Source organism: Bos grunniens, chromosome 22, assembly GCF_055505025.1.
Source record: "Bos grunniens cultivar Pamir isolate PY7600 chromosome 22, Bosgru_T2T1.0, whole genome shotgun sequence".
Lineage (NCBI taxonomy): Eukaryota > Metazoa > Chordata > Mammalia > Artiodactyla > Bovidae > Bos > Bos grunniens.
Window position 1 is genome coordinate 8,037,694 of NC_141186.1, and position 17,526 is coordinate 8,055,219.

The following is a 17,526-nucleotide window of genomic DNA, read 5'->3' on the forward strand; positions in this document are numbered from 1 at the left end:
CCATCAACACCTTGTGTGTTATTCTCTACAAGAGCACTAACCACACTGCATCATGGTTATCTGCTCTACTTTGGGTCAGTGAAGGCAAATACTCAGGTATCTTTTGCATGAATGAATGTAGGTAAATCTGAGATACTGAAATTCTTACACATATAAAGATTTCTTGTATTTTCTTGTTTTACTTTTGATTACTATTACATGAATAATTTAAACCCAGCTAGAATAATTTAGACACAGCTATTTAAGTAACTAGGAAATCTTTAAATAAGTGATATCTTTCTACATTTGGCAATTTCATAGCAAAGACATCTATAAAGTTACCTAGTATGAAATAATGAGAGATGTGCCATAGATGTAGCTATTTGTTACAGGAATATTCAGCAAAGGTCTACAACCCAGGATTATGCTGCACACATACCAAGGAATATTTCGCTGTCATGAGACATCATCCTATAGAAAAACAAATAGAGAATATATTCAAAATGTAATGTTAAAATACATGCACAGAACACATGAATTCAAAACCTTAGTTTTGAAATCTAAACTTTTCATTCTCTGGTTAATAAAACTTAATATTCCTTTTTGGAGAAGGAAATGGCAACCTACTCCAGTGTTGTTGCTTGGAGAACCCCATGGACAGAGGAGCCTGGTGGGTTACAGTCCATGGGGTTGCAAAGAGTCGGACACGACTGAGTGACTAACACAACAACAAGTTCCTTTATCGTTTTCAGCATTAAGTCAAATGGATTATTTTAGCAATCCAATCCACAAAAGAGCAACACAGATCATCTCAAGTGGTGCTATTAAGAGGTAATTTCTTTTGCAAATTTTCCAAATATTCCACAATAGCCATGGACAACTTTTTAACTGACAAGGTTTTTTAAAGCTTAACTCTGGACCTTGCATTTGTATGGCTATAAAACTATACTGATTAACTACAATAAAATGAACTAAAACAATACAGGAAGCAAAGATGTCAAAGGTTAAGAAAAAAAAAAAACAACCCTTATGGGGGGGGAGGGATAAATTAGGAGTTTGGGATTAGCAGATAAAAACTATTATTTATAAAATATTATACACACACACACACACCCCCATATAGCACAGGGAACTATATTCAATATCCTATAATAACTTATAATGAAACAGAATATGGTAAAGAATATGTATGTATAACTTAGCACTTTGCTGTACACCAGAATCTTACACAACACTGTAAATCATCTATACTTCAATAAAAAATGTTTCAGAAAAAAAAAACACCTCATATATTATGGAGTAATATTACCAATTCTCGTTTCTTTTTACTGTAAATGTTATTCTAAATTAACAAGAAACACTTGAATTTACAAATAGATCTGGCCTGAAGATTTCAGCTTTTTAATGTTAGACATAACTTGGTAAAAAGTTGTTTTGACCTAAGTTTCTAATAAAATATGAAGGAATAGAGTGCATTTACTCCAAATCTGAAACCTCAAATTCAAACCATATCTTACTTGAAAATGTCAAAAGTCTATTAAAGATTTTGAAAACCCACAAGAAACAAACATGTTTTAAAACATGGAATTACATGCTTTTTTAATTGGTTTTCAGCAGCGTGGGTAAATGAATGACACTGATGCTTAGGGGAGAAAAGTAGAAAGAAAAAAAAATTAACCAGTAGCTTTTTATCACCATTCTTTAATAGCTGACATCTTAAGATGTTTCTGAAATGAACAAATTAAAGGTATTGTAAATAGCAATCTGAATAGTCAACAGTAACTTTCTTATAGTCTTATCAACTGAAATAATAGAACTTTAAACGTGACTTAGCTTTCTACCTTGTCACATTAAACCATAATCTTCTGTTACCCATTCATTTCTTGAGTGCCTGCCTTTACGCGCCAGGTGTGTGATCTAAGTTTTCAAGTAGAGTTATTATTCAGGTTATGTCACTCTATTTACTTGTCAACAGTAGTTAGAGCAGGACCTTAAAGAGGTCAAAATTAAATTAATATTTCGATCCAAAATGATTGTAAAACATACCAAGGTCATGAAACAAAACATTACTGAGACAAGTTCAATGCTTAAAATACTCTTTCAAGGATAAGCGATAATATATACATGCATTTAGAGATATATACATTGGATTGTGGTCGCTACTCTTGACAAATCTTCTCTTCAGATGCACTTACAAATTCATGATAACACCACTGATATAGGATTTTCTAAAAGCTTTTAAAATCCTAGTTAGGAGATAAGTGACTTGCCACACAGTAAGACAGAAAAACAACTGATATACATTGTTAATTTTTTCAAGTAATGTTATGTACAGTTTTATTGCCAGTATATGCACAACAGTAAGCATAGAACTATAAATACACAATGTAATTAACAGTAGAAAACAAAATTGTTACAGGTAAGGGGGGGGGTGATGTAGAGAAACTATTTTCCTGCTGCTAGAACAAAAACAAAGGAAGGTAAAAGCCTATGACAAATCATCCATTCAGTACTCTTGTCTTAAATTCTTTACATACATTTCTACATTTTTTTTTCAATTAAACAAAGAAAGTACAGATAACTCTGTTAACAATAGCAAATTGCTTCCCTAATAGCCATTTGCCTTTCCAGTCAAATTCACTTTATGTTAAGATCAAAAAAAAAGTCAAGGTAAGAAATCATTAGTATCCTGGTTCCATATGATCTAATCTGCCTTTCACCAAAAACCGGTAATTTTTTAAAGTTGGCTGCACATGAAAATAAGAGGTGTAGCAAAAGGTGATTAAAAAATTTGCTAAAAAGTAACAGAAAATCACCCTTTTAGTAGTTTTCCAAAAGACACTATATAGGCAGCAGCTCAGTTAAAAGTATTAGCCCTGAAGAGGTAGAGAATTTGAGCCCATTACATGAAGATATTAATAGCCTTGGCACCATCTTCTCTCTCATCAGGATCAATGTTTTCAAGTAAGACAATTTCATGGCAAAAGGAAACCAGGTTCCACCATATAAAGAAAAGGTGCTGGTTGACTCCCATTCGCGATCATTAGTTTGTTCGTTAAATGAGAAACAGAAGACGGTCAAGGACACACATGCACTTGCTTTCTTTTTGTCTGTTTCCATTATCAAGTTTATTCATAAGTGAATTTGATATCAATAAATAAAAAAGCATCATTCACAACCAAGATAAACAAACCAAAAAACCCTGCAATGAAACCTTCTACTTGAATAAGTAACAAGAAAAACACAGGCTGATGATTTGGTGCAGCTTTCTTAAGGGATCAGAGAGGGGACATGGTTTTAAATAAACGTGGCAAGGTCAACAACCAACAAATGATACCAGCTTTACAGAACTGGCTGGTTCTGTAAAGTTTCTTTGAGGTCTTAGTTTTAAACTACAGATCACCCCAAAGAAGTTGCAACTAACGACATGTATCACCATCACACCAACAGGGTCCAGCTGGAGTTCAAATCAGTCCTGCTTTGTTTCACATCATTTCAGTATTTCTAGCATAGGACATGATACGGAACAAAACTTAAAGTAGCAATAAAAATACTATTCTGCATTTGAATAAAGGCCAAAAAAAAATGTTTTAGACTGTTAAACTTTAAAGCTTTAAGCATTCCTGTTTAACCAGCATTAAAAAAAAAAAAATTATACAATTGTAACACTGGCAAAGGTTAATGGGAAGACAAAGAAGTACAAACGTGTGAAATGATGAGTTAGATTAAAAATTACTTTGTATTGATCAACTGATGTTAATACTGCTTCTTCTTGAATTTGGAACAACTATTGTAAAAGTTACATGCAGACTGAGGATAGTCCTCTGTTACGGAAAATACAAAACAAAACAAAAAACTAAAACTGGGAAACAGTGGTAAGTTTCAAAAGATGTATCTGAAAATTTCCTTTCATTGATGAGGGTGGTCTGTCTGTCCTTTCTTTGAGAGACCTGGTTCACTTCTGTCAGCTTCACTAACTTTGTCCGGAAACGTCAGTAGTGGGGTCAACTCCTCCAGAACCTGTCTGTGCACGTTTGATGTACAGATTCAGTAGCTTCATCTGCAGATTCAAGCCAAACACATGTCATTTGAGCAAGCTGCTCTAAATTATCCTGAGATGCTCATTAAAAAAAATTATACACATATGCAAGCTTCAAAAGGTATTTTAGACTGAGGAGTTATTATAATGCACTAGTTATTGTTGATAATTAAGAATTAAAAAAAAATTTAAGTCTTAGTTTTGTTCATGACTGAGTATTCTAGCATGCCTTTTCAAAAACTGTTAAAGTGATTAACATATAACACTTAAAGAAGTCATCATTAGGACAAAAATGGTAAACATTTGCGCATTATGTGCTATACAATATGCTGCCTTACATTCTATCTTTTTATCTTCACAACATTTTAGAGATGAGGAAATTGAGATTCAGGATGTACCATCCCTGCCGAAGGTCAAAAGGGTAGAGAGCAGTGGGCCAGGAGACGAAATTAGGCTTTTGGGTTCCAGCACCGAAGATCGCAGACAACTATGTCATTACTCTCCTAAGAGGTATGTTTTTGATTTCTCTGTCATTTTGCAGTCTGTACTGTATGAGATCATATTTTTATAGTTTGGAATCAAAGCACATACAATTCTGTTTTTTACTTTTTGTTTTTTAACCAAATGTCATTCTCAAATATTTTTCCCACCTTCTTATTGTCTTCACATGCAACATTACTACTGGCTGCCTAGTATGCTGATAAAGTGATGAATTTTAATTCTTCTACAGATAACTTTGGCTTATCAGGACCTAACTTTTCACAAAACTCAGAAAACTTTTTCCTCTGAAAACCACGCAGTTGTTCAAAATTTTCTTTTCTTAACATTTATGCTTTGATCCAATGGTTTAACCCAGCATCCATGGCATTCAGTGGCTCACTGAACCCTCTGAAACTAGGTGTAAAATTTTCTGGATAAGTTTATTTTTCTTGAGATGCGATTATACCCAAAGCTCAAAGTGGTCTGTAATATAGAAAAGGTTAGGAATCACTGCTTTAATCTATCTATAACTTGTATAGGTTTTAATGTAAGGTATACATTTGAGTTCTTTTTCCTTTATATGTATTTCTTATTCCCTTTTGCTACTTAGAAAATAATTTTGATTATAGTAATTACAATTGTTAGGATTTGTGGAAACTTTTTAAATGAAGGTGAGTGTCCTGCTAACTGGTTCATAAACCATAATTCAACAATCATAGTTTATCCTCACCCTTTAGAACAGATTTAAGGTTTTGATGATACCAAAGAAATGAAGAAAACAAGACCGATGTTTTTTACATCTTAAGGACTAATTGTAAAATTTATTTTAACATGTCAAATAAAAATTAAACATTTATGGTGACCATAGTAAGAGCAGAAAGAGAATGAGAACAAATATTTGATTATTGTAATTCATAGGGGAGAATTTAAAAAATGTTCTAGTGTTCCATAATTTGGTACATATAAATCCATGAATATACAACCACACTTTATTCTGTTTTTCTCTTTTTTCGGCTGCACTATGTGGCGTGTGCCATCTGCGGCCCCCAACCAGGGGGAGAACCTTGTCCCCCTACAGTGGAAGCACAGACCCTTAACCACAGGACATCCAGGGAATTTCCAACTGCTACTTATTCTTTTCCCCTTTTTCTATTTATTTTTAAACAGTCATAGGGGTAAGAACTGAGTGTAAGAGTGGGAAGAGTGAGCTGGTGATCAGGAACAACCAGAAGCAGCAGACATTTTTTTCACAGCAATCTACCAACTATCCTACAAACCGCTGACTTCACTTGAGTGACAGACGGGAAAGTACAGATAGCTAAACTGCCAAGGGTAAGAGGACTTAGGCTGGATGCTTAAAGCCTAATTAAAAGTCAAGTAACAAATTACCCTTCAACACACATGAAGAAGTACATTTTGAAGAGCGCCCCATGGCCACCATCTTTAGGAGAGAGCAGCCCTACTTACTTTACTGCCAGTGAGCTGACTGAGATGTGGTTTTAGTTCATCACCAATTACTGCATGAACAGCCACCAGGCAGAAGACACAAGCTTTCCGAACACTGCTTTCCGAATTATCATAACCCTGGGAAGAAATCCTTGTTAGTACTCCTGCAGGATCTGAGAAAAGCACCATGGCACAGAAACAGAACTACAACTCAGAGAGAAGATGTTAAGCGTGCTGACGAGAGAGTTTTACTGACTGGGTGAAGTTAACTTTTCACCTTTTCAGGCAGAGACGTCCCTTTCCCTCCTCCCTTTCCCCTTGAGCACTCCCACTCCACTGTCAGCCTTTTTTATCAGGGTCTTTCTTATTTAGCCTGGTGAGCTACAATCTCTGGCTCTGAGGCCACCCTAGTGCCTGCAAAAGTCTCTGAATTAACCTTTCTAAAGCCTTCAGCTTTAGGGTATTTAGCAGCTCCTCACTAATGAATAAAACCTAACCTCTCTGGCCTAGCAGTCAGGGTACTCCTCTAATCCAGGCTGAATTAAATTAACATCTGGCCCATCCCTACCATTACTCTAAGTTATTTATCCAACAAACATTTATTCATGTCCACTACTGTATGTGTGACACACACCAATTATGTATATTCTGTTCTTAGCACCAAAGCACAGATAAAGAAGGAAGACATTTGGATCTTATCTTCAAGGACCTCACAACTTAGTAGCTGCAGCTTAGAACAGAGTCACAAAGCTAATACTATAGATGCACAAAGAAACGAATGATGGCATCTTACACACACACTATTTAATACTAGTCATTAAAATTATACTATAGCACAGTATTTATTAGAATGGAATAGTAAAAGGTTCCATTCTATGGAAAAGGTTCATAGTCTTTGATTAACTTAAGCAAAGCATGTCACAAAATAAGATCCCGTTTTTGTTAAAGAGTTTTTATATGTATGGGTTTGTATGCATAGACAAAACCACATTAAATGCTCCGTTACCACACTAAACAGTTAAGTTTTATGTTATGTGTATACTACCCCCCAACCCCTACACACACACACACACACAGAGCTAGCTATCGGAAGTCTTTTGCTCTGAACACCCCAAGACAGCAGGAAGCTTGGTCATGACACTGGCCAAGTACCTAAAATAACTGAATCCCCAGTGTATCAACACAGCTTCTTTCTCCAAGTTTTACTGCTTACCTGTATTAGGCCTGGCATGATCTCTGGCAAAAGCAGGTTAAGCGTTTCCTTGGACACTCTCTCGATTACTTTTGTTTGCATTTTGATGGCAGCCAGGTTGATGGGGTAGTCTGCAGTCTGGATGATGGGACACAGCACTTTGATGCACTGCTCCGGGCTGATGGAAGTGGCCAACACTGATGCGGCCTCCTCAGCAGATCTCACCACCTAGGACAGAGGGCAATACTGAGCAGGGAAGTGATTCTGTAAAATGTGTGCTGTGTCCTGGGTGTGCACATTTCATGAAATACATAATACAACGTGGGATCTGGAGTTTTCTTTGAAAACATGAAAGTAACTAAACGGATACATGGGGCTTTATTATATCATTCTTCCTTCTTCTGTGTTCTCTCTCTTTTTAAAAAATAAACAGCATGTATTTATTGGGTTACATTTTTGTTCAGTGCTGTAATATAGAAGGTTTGGCGATACCAAAAAGCAATTTCTGTGCCTGCAATCAAAAGGTTTCTATATATAAAAATATATGAATTTTGGGAGTTTGGGGACTATGTCTTTATTTTTCTGTACTCTCTTAATGCTGGCTTGGTTTAACGATTAAAGCAGTTTGAACACGATATTGTGGTCGAGTTCTGCAGGGGAGCGGAGGCTCTGTCCACCTAGACTACCCTGTCACTGGAGTCCTCAGATCAGCCATGCTGAGACCCTGCTCACTGTTAGGACCCTCAACTCCAGGATGGCTTGTGCCCCTTTTATCACATTATTACAGAATAAAATAAAAGTCATTTCATTAATATGTTATCAAATTAACAGTTTATTTCCCCTACTGTTCATAATGATTTTCTTTCCTTCTATACTGGACTTGGGCAGGTAAGATGCTGGTTTTGCAAGAAGAAAAAGTTATCTCTATTTTTATTGGACTCTGTAATCTCTAAAGATACTCTTGAAAAGATATAAAGATTACTGCTTCTGTGGCTATTTTTGGTATTGTCTCACTTATGCTCTCAACCTGAGAGGTTTAGAAAGGAAAAATGGAAAATACACTGGAAATCAGAAGCTGCTGTTGTTTAGCTGCTACATTGTGTCTCACTCTTGCGGCTCCATAGACTGTAGCCCACCAGGCTCTTCTGTCCATGGGATTTCCCAGGCAAGAATACTGGAATGGGTTGCCATTTCCTACTCCAGGGGATCTTCCCAACCCAAGGATCAAACCCATGTTTCCTGCATTGGCAGGCAGGTTCTTTACCACTGAGTCACCAGGGAAGCCCCTGGGAAGTCAGTAGACCAAGGGCTAATTTTGGCTGTAATAGCTTAAGGATATCAATTTTATCTTTTGTAAAAATTGGTATGCTGCCGGCCTTATTTGGCTCAGAAGGTGGATAACTAAACTACAAATATTACATAGTTTTGTTTTTTTTTTTAAGGCTTCAGTAAGATGCCACAGATGTACCACTCAAACACCAGCTGGATTTTTTAAAACTGGATTAAAAATCCAGGTAGATTTAAAAGTTATGGCACATAATACCACAAGATTCAGTCATAGCTTCTGAAAGGTGAATAACTCAGATGGTTTTGATTTCTTCATAGCATCATCAAGATTTTCTTATTGTCATGTATGTGAAATGTGTTGTTTCAGCGTGGTTTTAGCTGCATTTCCCTAAAGATGAATGAGGCTGAGAATCTTTTCATGTGCTTATTGGCAACTTGTATATCTTCTTTTAAAGAAGTGTCAACTGGTCCTCTGCTCACTTAAAATTGAGTTATTTATCTTTTGATTGTTGAGGTATGAGAGTTCTTCATATATTATGGCTGTTATCAGACATGATCTACAAAAACGTTCTCCTATGTTGTGGGCTGTCTTTTTACTTTCTTGAGAGTGTCTTTTAAAGCACAAAGGTTTTTAATTTTGATAAAAGTTCAATTTACACCTTTTCCCTTGTTATCTCTGCTTTTGGCATTATATCTAAGAAACTACTGCCTAATCCAAGGTAACAAAGTTTGATACCTATGCTTTCTTCTGAGAGTTTTACAGTTTTGGTTCTTGTACTAAGCTTTAACCCATTCTGTCTCATTGCTGTTTTAACTTTCTTTTTTTTTTGACTTGGCTTTTGCTTATGTCTTAGAGACACCTAATGCTCTCTCTTAGAACTGCAGTCCCTATTTGAAACTGGCTTTTCTAATTATTTCTAAGATTTTAATAAAAGTCCTTATGATTGTCTCATCAATGCCATTGGTTATGGTGGGGATATCCGAACAATGAAGTAATGAGACAGATTTACAGGACTTTTTCAGGAAAGCTGTCCTCAGTGTTTTATTGAGTAAACTCTTTTAACAGATACTTAGCTCCTAAAGGCAATTTACCACTTTAAAATAACAATAATTATTTCCACTAGTTATTAAAAAAAGAAATCCTATTGGTAAATGGAAAGTGAAGTTACGACTGGTAAACTCTAAGTGGAAATCTAAAAGTGAATGAAAGGAGAAAATAAAATCAGATAAATTATATCCTGGAGTTAGCCTATTTGGGATAAAATGCCATGATATCAACATTACTAATTTAACAGAAAAGAACATATTTTTCTCTTTCAATTAGATACTACCTTGAACATGAAGCAGTCATAAAGAAAATGCTTGCCAAGGGCACTTTCCAAACACATTTATGTTTCATACAATAATATCAAAAGTACTGAGAACAAAATAATACTTTAACTGTTAGATAACTCACCTCCTTATGAGGGTCTTTATGTGCTTCCAGTGTTTTCATGACAGTCAATTCTGCATAGTTTTTAAACCTTGCTGGTTGATGCCTTAGGATTTCTCTTAAAACCTTCAAAGCCAAAGCCCTGATTGTAGGCTAAAAAGAAACATTTTAATGTTGTAATGCAAGAAAAGTTATGACCAACCTAGACAGCATATTAAAAAGCAGAGACATTACTTTGCCAACAAAGGTCTGTCTAGTCAAAGCTATGGTTTTTCCAGTGGTCATGAATGGATGTGAGAGTTGCAGTATAAAGAAAGCTGAGCGCCAAAGAATTGATACTTTTGAACTGTGGTGCTGGAGAATGCTCTTGAGAGTCCCTTGGACTGCAAGGAGATCCAACCAGCCCATCCTAAAGGAAATCAGTCCTGAATACTCATTGGAAGGACTGATGCTGAAGCTGAAGCTCCAATACTTTGGCTAGCTGATGTGAAGAACTGACTCATTGGAAAAGACCCTGATGCTGGGAAAGACTGAAGGCAGGAGGAGAAGGGAACGACAGAGGATGAGATGGTTGCATGGCATCACCGACTCAATGGACATGAGTTTGAGTGGACTCTGGCAGTTGGTGATGGACAGGGAGGCCTGGCGTGCCGCAGTCCATGGGGTCGCAAAGAGTCACACATGACTCAGTGACTGAACTGAATGCAAGGGTCTTAATATAGGTTGAGGGAACGGTAGAGAACTGCATAAAATATGTGGTATATTACATAATCAAGCTTTCACATCTCCAGCTGAAAACTACACTTCTCAAAGATACGAAGAACCACTAGCTCTATTAAAAAAAAATTTTTACTTCTGAACAATTGATTCAAATAGGCAAAAAAAGTTGCACATTTGAATAAAAATTTATGTCAGCAACGTTTTTCCTGTGGCTAATTGCTCAAAATCATTGATCTACTTGGTTGAGAAGAAAAAGTATTTTATGGTAAAAATTTCATGCACAATGAAGCAGCAGCAAAGACTCATTTCCCCAAATGCCAAATATGTGTAGTGTTTGATTAATAGGCAATGACAGGCAACCCAAGACACAAAAACAGGCTATTGTTTATATGTTCTGCTACTTACCTCTTTATCCCCAAGGGTTTCAAGCAATAAAAGTAATATCGTTTTGAAGTGTTCATCCCAAACACTGAAAGATTCTTCTTGTGTCAGTTTCATGAGTTCATACAGGGCGATTTTTCTTTCTTCTACGCGTTCATTATGGTTAGACAACTCTTTCAACAACTCTGCAACCAGGTCAGAATGGTCTAGGGAAAGATCTGTCATATGGACATGATGTTAATTCTGTGACTTTAGAGGGCAACTTTCACAAGGATGGGGATGATAACTTTATAACATCATGAGACACAGACAGAAAGTTGGTTATAAAAAAAGCAAAGAACAATGACTAAGATTGTTTTCCATTTGTCATCCCCAGAACCTCAATGCTAGCTTAAAACTGTTTATGATAAAAATTCATGAGAGAGAGAACTGTATAATGAACCCCCAATCATATTATGAACCCCTATCACCCAGACTTGAAGACTAAGATTTTACCATTCTTACATCATCTTTGCCCCCACCCCCACTTATTTTTCTCAAGTATTTCTAGCAAATCCCAAATGTATCATTTCATCCTTACTCACTTCAGCATGCATTTCTATGTTGTCATGCCAAGAGGCTCACAGGGTTTGGGTACTCCATTTTTAGCGATACCAATAGTGATCACTGGATTTAACCAGTAACAACTTGATCCCACCATTGTAAAGTTCTCTGTCTGTCAATCTCTGAATTAAAGATTTCACTTACTGAAGGGGTTGAATTAATTATTTTATTAGGAGTTAAAAATGTGTTGTAATTTTTCTGAGCGTGAGTTTGTCAGCTAGTGCTATTCTGATTACCCTGAAAAGGAGTTTAATATTTCCCTTTAAATTTCAGAGTCAAAAGTTTGGGCCCAGTGGTTACCAAAGAGTTTTCATTTGTTTCTGCTTTCTTTTTTAAAAGTGTAATTATGAACTCATTAATTTTCTGAATTTTAAGGACATGCTGGTTATTTTTCAACAGTCACCAGATAATGCTTTGAGTCATCTTTGTAGGAAAGACAATTCAATCCAAAAGTTCACTTCAGAACACTACAAAACACTAGAGTTCTTCCTAAATTCTTTTGATGATAAAATACATGATAAATTCAGGTTTTCAGGGACTTGGGCAGGCATCTGTGTGAGCAGAGCTTGTGCCGTAGATTCCGTTCCCTTCTAACCCCGTCTCTGGAATAAAATAACCACAGACCATGGTGCCTGAGCCTAGAAGGTCCACCTGGGTCACTGCCTCTCCAGGAAAGACGGCTGACACTGTGGAGCCATATGCTCTGTGGCTCTGCTCGGCACGAGCATTCTGGTCTTCTGGAGAGGGTCAGAGCCAACAAAAGGAAAGGTTCAAGAGGAAACTGCACGTTTTCCTAAAGTGACCTGGAGGTTGTAGTCTGCCAGATGGCTCACTACTGGTCCGTAAAAATAGACACTACTGTGCACATCCTGCTGGCTGGTTAGCCACGGACCTAGAGATACCAATGACCTGACATCACAGATCTCAGGAAATCTACAACTACGGAAAGAAAAGCTCTATTTCACTTAAGAGGATTCAGAAATCTGAAGAAAGAAAACCAAGCTGAACTACCAGAACAGATGAATTTTTTTCCCCCTTTTGGTTGCACCCCATAGCATGGAGATCTTAGCTCCTCAAACCAGGCGTTGAACCCTTGGCCCCACTCAGCATTGGAAGCGCCGAGTCTTAATCACTGAACCTCCACACAAGTTCCCAAATGACTTCTATTGGAATAAAACTAACAATGATAGGGAAGGGAAACTGAATCAAATAAAACGACAACACTTACCAACTATAAAAAAGGAAATGTGTTAGGACAACTTTCGTGGAACTATAGTAAGAGCACTAAGAACCTCTGATCCCCAAACACTCATATATGACAGCACAAAATGTGACTACTGAAATTATAACTTGAGGTAATCTGGAAAGAATGAGCACTGAGGAGAACCAAATTAGGATTTTGGAAAATTAAGAAGAATTTTTAAGGAATGCAAAGCAAAATCATGAAAAATATGAAATTTCAGTTCAAAGATCTTAATTTGGAGAATAAAAATAAACTTATAATAAATTCATCTGTTATAGACCAACATTAGAACAATGTTGCTGGTTTAAAAAGAACTACTGCAGCAGGATAAATACATCTCTACAAACTCCTCAAGAATCACTCCTGAGAACTTACATTATCAGACTTTCAAAGATGTCAGAAAATCATTCTGATTAAGAGTGTATTTTATTTCAGCTGAATAAAGGGAAATCTCAAGAAAACGCTTTGTTTCAAAGGAACTCAGTTCTCTTCTTCATGAATATAGGCTTTGTAATTACTCTAGAAGATAATTAGAAATGATTTGTCACATATAATGGTCTGGACAGATGACTGACAGGAAAATAATTTCTGCCAAAGAAAGGACAAATTATTTATTGATAAAGTATAGCCAACTGTATTTCCTCTTCTAACACAGAAAGGCATTGTGGTTCTGTGAAAAGAACAGAGGCTCATGAGTCTCAGCAAGCCTCTCTCTCTCAGCCTTTGTGGGACAGGAGCACACTCTTAATTACTGTGGAGGCTGGGTTTTCTTATCAGTAGAACTGGAAAACGGCACCCACCTCCTAGGGTCAGAATGAGAATCTAGGTCTAAAACATGAGTTTCTCTTGAATAACAGTATTATCCTCACCAGAGATAGTATATATTCTGGAATATTACAGTCCCTGGTGAACTTGACGAAGGTCATAATTAGAACTGGCTATGAGTGAGTTTGACTTGTTATTTTGATAAATCTATCACTAATGTATGTATCTGTCTGTGACATGTACAGAAACATCTGAGTAAGAGAGATACTTAATAAGAGTATCTCAGAGTTTTAAAACAAATTTTCTTTCATAGAAACTCCCACTTGAAGAAAATAGTTATTTCCTAACAAAGGTCCATCTAGTCAAGGCTGTGGTTTTTCCAGTGGTCATGTATGGATGCAAGAGTTGGACTGTAAAGAAAGCTGAGCGCAGAAGAACTGATGCTTTTGAACTGTGGTGTTGGAGAAGACTCTTGAGAGTCCCTTGGGCTGCAAGGAGATCCAACCAGTCCATCCTAAAGGAGATCAGTCCTGGGTGTTCTTTGGAAGGACTGATGTTGAAGCTGAAACTCCAATACTTTGGTCACCTCATGTGAAGAACTGACTCACTGGAAAGAGCCTGATGCTGGGAAAGACTGAGGGCAGGAGAAGGAGGGGACGACAGAGAATGAGATGGTTAGATGGCATCACCAACTCAATGGACATGGGTCTGGGTGGACTCCAGGAGTTGGTGATGGACAGGGAGGCCTGGCGTGCTGCGGTTCATGGGGTCGCAGAGAGTTGGATACGACTGAGCGACTGAACTGAACTGAACAAAAGTTTTAGATTGTAAGAACAAAAAGAAGAGGGGAAATTTTACCTGGGGCCAGGGTATAAAAGAAAAGTCAAAACAGCAAAAATGAGGTCAATATATTAAACAGGATAGTGTCAGCAACATTCACAATAATGTCAAACAAAGTCTTCACCTCAGATTTTAAAAAGAAAACAGACAATAAATGAAAATAACTGCTGCACAAAGCCTGGAGAAACTACTATTTTGGTTTAGTAGGAGGCTTATCCATCTTTGAAGAGTGTTTATTCAACATAAAAGGTCCGGCTTATGTTTCAGAAGTCAATCAAGTATTACACTGTGAAGAAATAATGTTCTCAAGTTCAGAACTATTCAACCCAGTTTAGGTTTCAGCTAATTTCCAAAGATATTTTCCTTTAACAAATAGGAAACAGATGATCTTTAGTAAAGGAGAAGAAAATTAGAGTAGGGGGTGATCTTGCTACGCTGTCACAATTTTGGCTTTGTGATGTGATATTTGTGATATATCAAGTCTCTTTTAACATGAGAAGTTGGTAAAAACACAATTCCTCAATCTCATAAAATGAAGATATTTTTTCACTCATCAAAATTACGGGCCTGGAGACACATTCATGGTCAGAGTAAAGAGGGTTTCCACATGTGAGAAGGGGAAAGGCAGGCGTTTCAGAGTTCAGCCAGAACAGGAAGCGTGTCCCCATGTAGTGGCAACCAGGTGTGATCTGTCAAGAGCCCAAGCAGAAGAGCAGTGGGTGTCAGTGTCCACGTGGAAGGGGGAGCCCAGCAGGGTGAGGCATGCGTGTGTGCAAGTGAGGAAGTGGTGGTCGGGATGGAGAACAGGTTGCACACAGGAGGGCTGATCAAATAAGTAAATGTACTAAAGATAATGGAAGTCAGGCTTCTCACAGGAGTTATCAGCATGTAAAGAGAGAAACTAAAATTAATCTCATGGTGCTAGACTGCAATTGGAGTTATTGGTACAAACATACAGCTTTTGACAGATACAGAAATAGATATATATCAATGCATACATACTCCTTAGCTCTAGTCACTTAGAGGAAGTATATAACAAGTGCCCAAACTTTAGTCTTAAAAGATCAGTTCCTATTAAAGGAAACCAAGGATTGATCCTTGGACAAATGGCTAGTTCCAGGACTGAAGTAAGGACAGTGTAAGATTATGCTGTGTCAGAATGTAAGGATGGGGACATGTTAAAAGGACACAAAGCCAGCTTAAATGGGATCCTGGTGGTCAAGTCAAGGACAACTTGAGCATCAAAATAAATAATGATAATTAAACATTATAACCCATTGAATACAATAGGAAATTATGTGTCTATACGTAAATTATATGTCTATACTTTTAAGAAGGTCATGTTGCATTTAGTCTTCACGTCTCCTTCAGTGTTGAGTCCTTTCTTGGCTTTCATGACCGTGGCACTTTTAAAAACTAAAGGCCAGTTATTTTGTAGCATTTCCCTCAATTAAGGTTTGTTTGATGTTTTCTTATGATCAGATTTAGATTATGTGCTCTTGGCATCAGTATCACAGAGGTGACAGTGCATCTGTTGACTAACACATGATTTCACTTTGCCCAAGGTTGGTGATATAACCTTGATTACTTAATTATGGTGCTGCTCCTAGGCTTCTCCACTGTGAAGTTACTCATTTTGTAATTAGCAGGGTTTTTTTTTTTTTTTGGAGAGGTATTTTAAAACTGTAAATATCCTGTTTCTGATTTGTTGTTGTTGTTCATTCGTTCAGTGGTATCCAACTTTTTGCAACCCCATGGACTGAACACGCCAGGCTTCCCTGTTCTTTACCATCTCCCAGAGTTTGCTCAAACTCATGTCCATTGAGTCGATGCTGCCATCCAACCATTTCATCCTCTGCTATTCCCTTCTCCCGCCCTCAATCTTTCCCAGCATCAGGATCTTTTCTAGTGAGTTGGCTCTTCACAGCAGGTGGCCAAAATACTGGAGCTTCAGCTTTAGCATCAGTCCTTCCAATGAATATTCAGGGTTGATTTTCTTTAGGGTTGATGGGGTTTGATCCTTCTCAAGGAGGAACTGTATTCACAACTTTTAAACTTTTGCCTGTTTTGAAATAATACTTAAAAAAAAAAGCAACCCTACACATAGACACACACATAGATGGGCGATGAAGCAGCTGTGACTGCTGTGCATAAATAATATAAAAACAATTAAGTTGTTAAAGCTAGGTCTCAATCACCAGGCTGCTGGTATGACTCAGGGATCCAAGGGCACTTTGCTGCTATGTCCAGTTTATTCACACACTCCTGTTATGCTGCTATTGTGACTAAACCTCAACAGCATAGTCAACTACATATGATAGATTAAAACACACCGAAGTGCATAATGGTCACAATTTTATAGATTCTTATGTAATTTAGGGAATTTGGTATATTGTCATAATTTTGCCTTTGTGATATTTGTGATATATTCAGTCACTTAATATGACATGTTGGTAAAAACATGATTCATCGACTGCATTAGTAAAGAAATACAGAAGTGAAGAGATCTTTCTACTCTTCAAAATCAGAAAAATTAAAAAACAAAATTGAGAGCTAATTTTTCAGTCTTCCTAACAATTAAAGAAAGGCTCATTAGGATAACCTATTTTATACCTATCACAATGATAAAACATAAAAACACTTAAACATTCTGGGTTGCTAAGGAAATCAGTACTACTTAAACTGGCCATGTGTTTTGAGTTGGTAACTGGTAGTAACTCTGAAAACTTAAGACTTACATATCCTTTAATTGAGCAATTCTATTTCTAGAATGCTCTTAAAATTATCTGTGTATGTGCACAAAAGTTTATGCAAAAATAAGTTCACTGACAGCAACACTGAGGGAATAAAGGAATATCAGAAACTATGAATACCTAATCATGAAATCATGAGGCAGTGTTGAGGGGGAGACTTTCAAGTTTATCTACATTTAGTTACATATTACTAAAGATTACTTAAGCCTTTAGTTCAATAAAGAAGTAATGAATCACGTAATTTACAGAGGAAATATGCAATTCCTTATTATTAAAAACAAAGAAAATAAAAAAATACTATTTGCACTGTTTTACACTTTCTAATCAGTTTCTATACATCTTATCCAAACCTTACAGCATACTAAG

General features: G+C 36.8%; 1 protein-coding gene across 50 annotated transcripts in view; it reads right to left on the bottom strand.

Annotated features, from left to right (window-relative positions):
- Positions 1 to 2,285: 2,285 nt before the first annotated feature.
- The window catches only part of CLASP2 (cytoplasmic linker associated protein 2), a 174,938-nt gene continuing 159,697 nt past the window's right edge, over positions 2,286 to 17,526 (bottom strand). For 45 of the 50 annotated variants that reach the window (XM_086365750.1, XM_086365748.1, XM_086365744.1 and 42 more), the window contains 5 exons: positions 10,981 to 11,174; positions 9,880 to 10,008; positions 7,158 to 7,364; positions 5,966 to 6,082; positions 2,286 to 4,039 (listed from right to left, as the gene is read on the bottom strand). In XM_086365750.1, coding sequence (XP_086221876.1) covers positions 3,953 to 4,039; positions 5,966 to 6,082; positions 7,158 to 7,364; positions 9,880 to 10,008; positions 10,981 to 11,174 — 734 coding nt within the window. In that variant the 3' untranslated portion in view covers positions 2,286 to 3,952. The remainder of the gene's footprint in view (positions 4,040 to 5,965; positions 6,083 to 7,157; positions 7,365 to 9,879; positions 10,009 to 10,980; positions 11,175 to 17,526) is intronic. The other 5 variants (XM_086365751.1, XM_086365746.1, XM_086365738.1 and 2 more) reach the window with 1 other exon arrangement.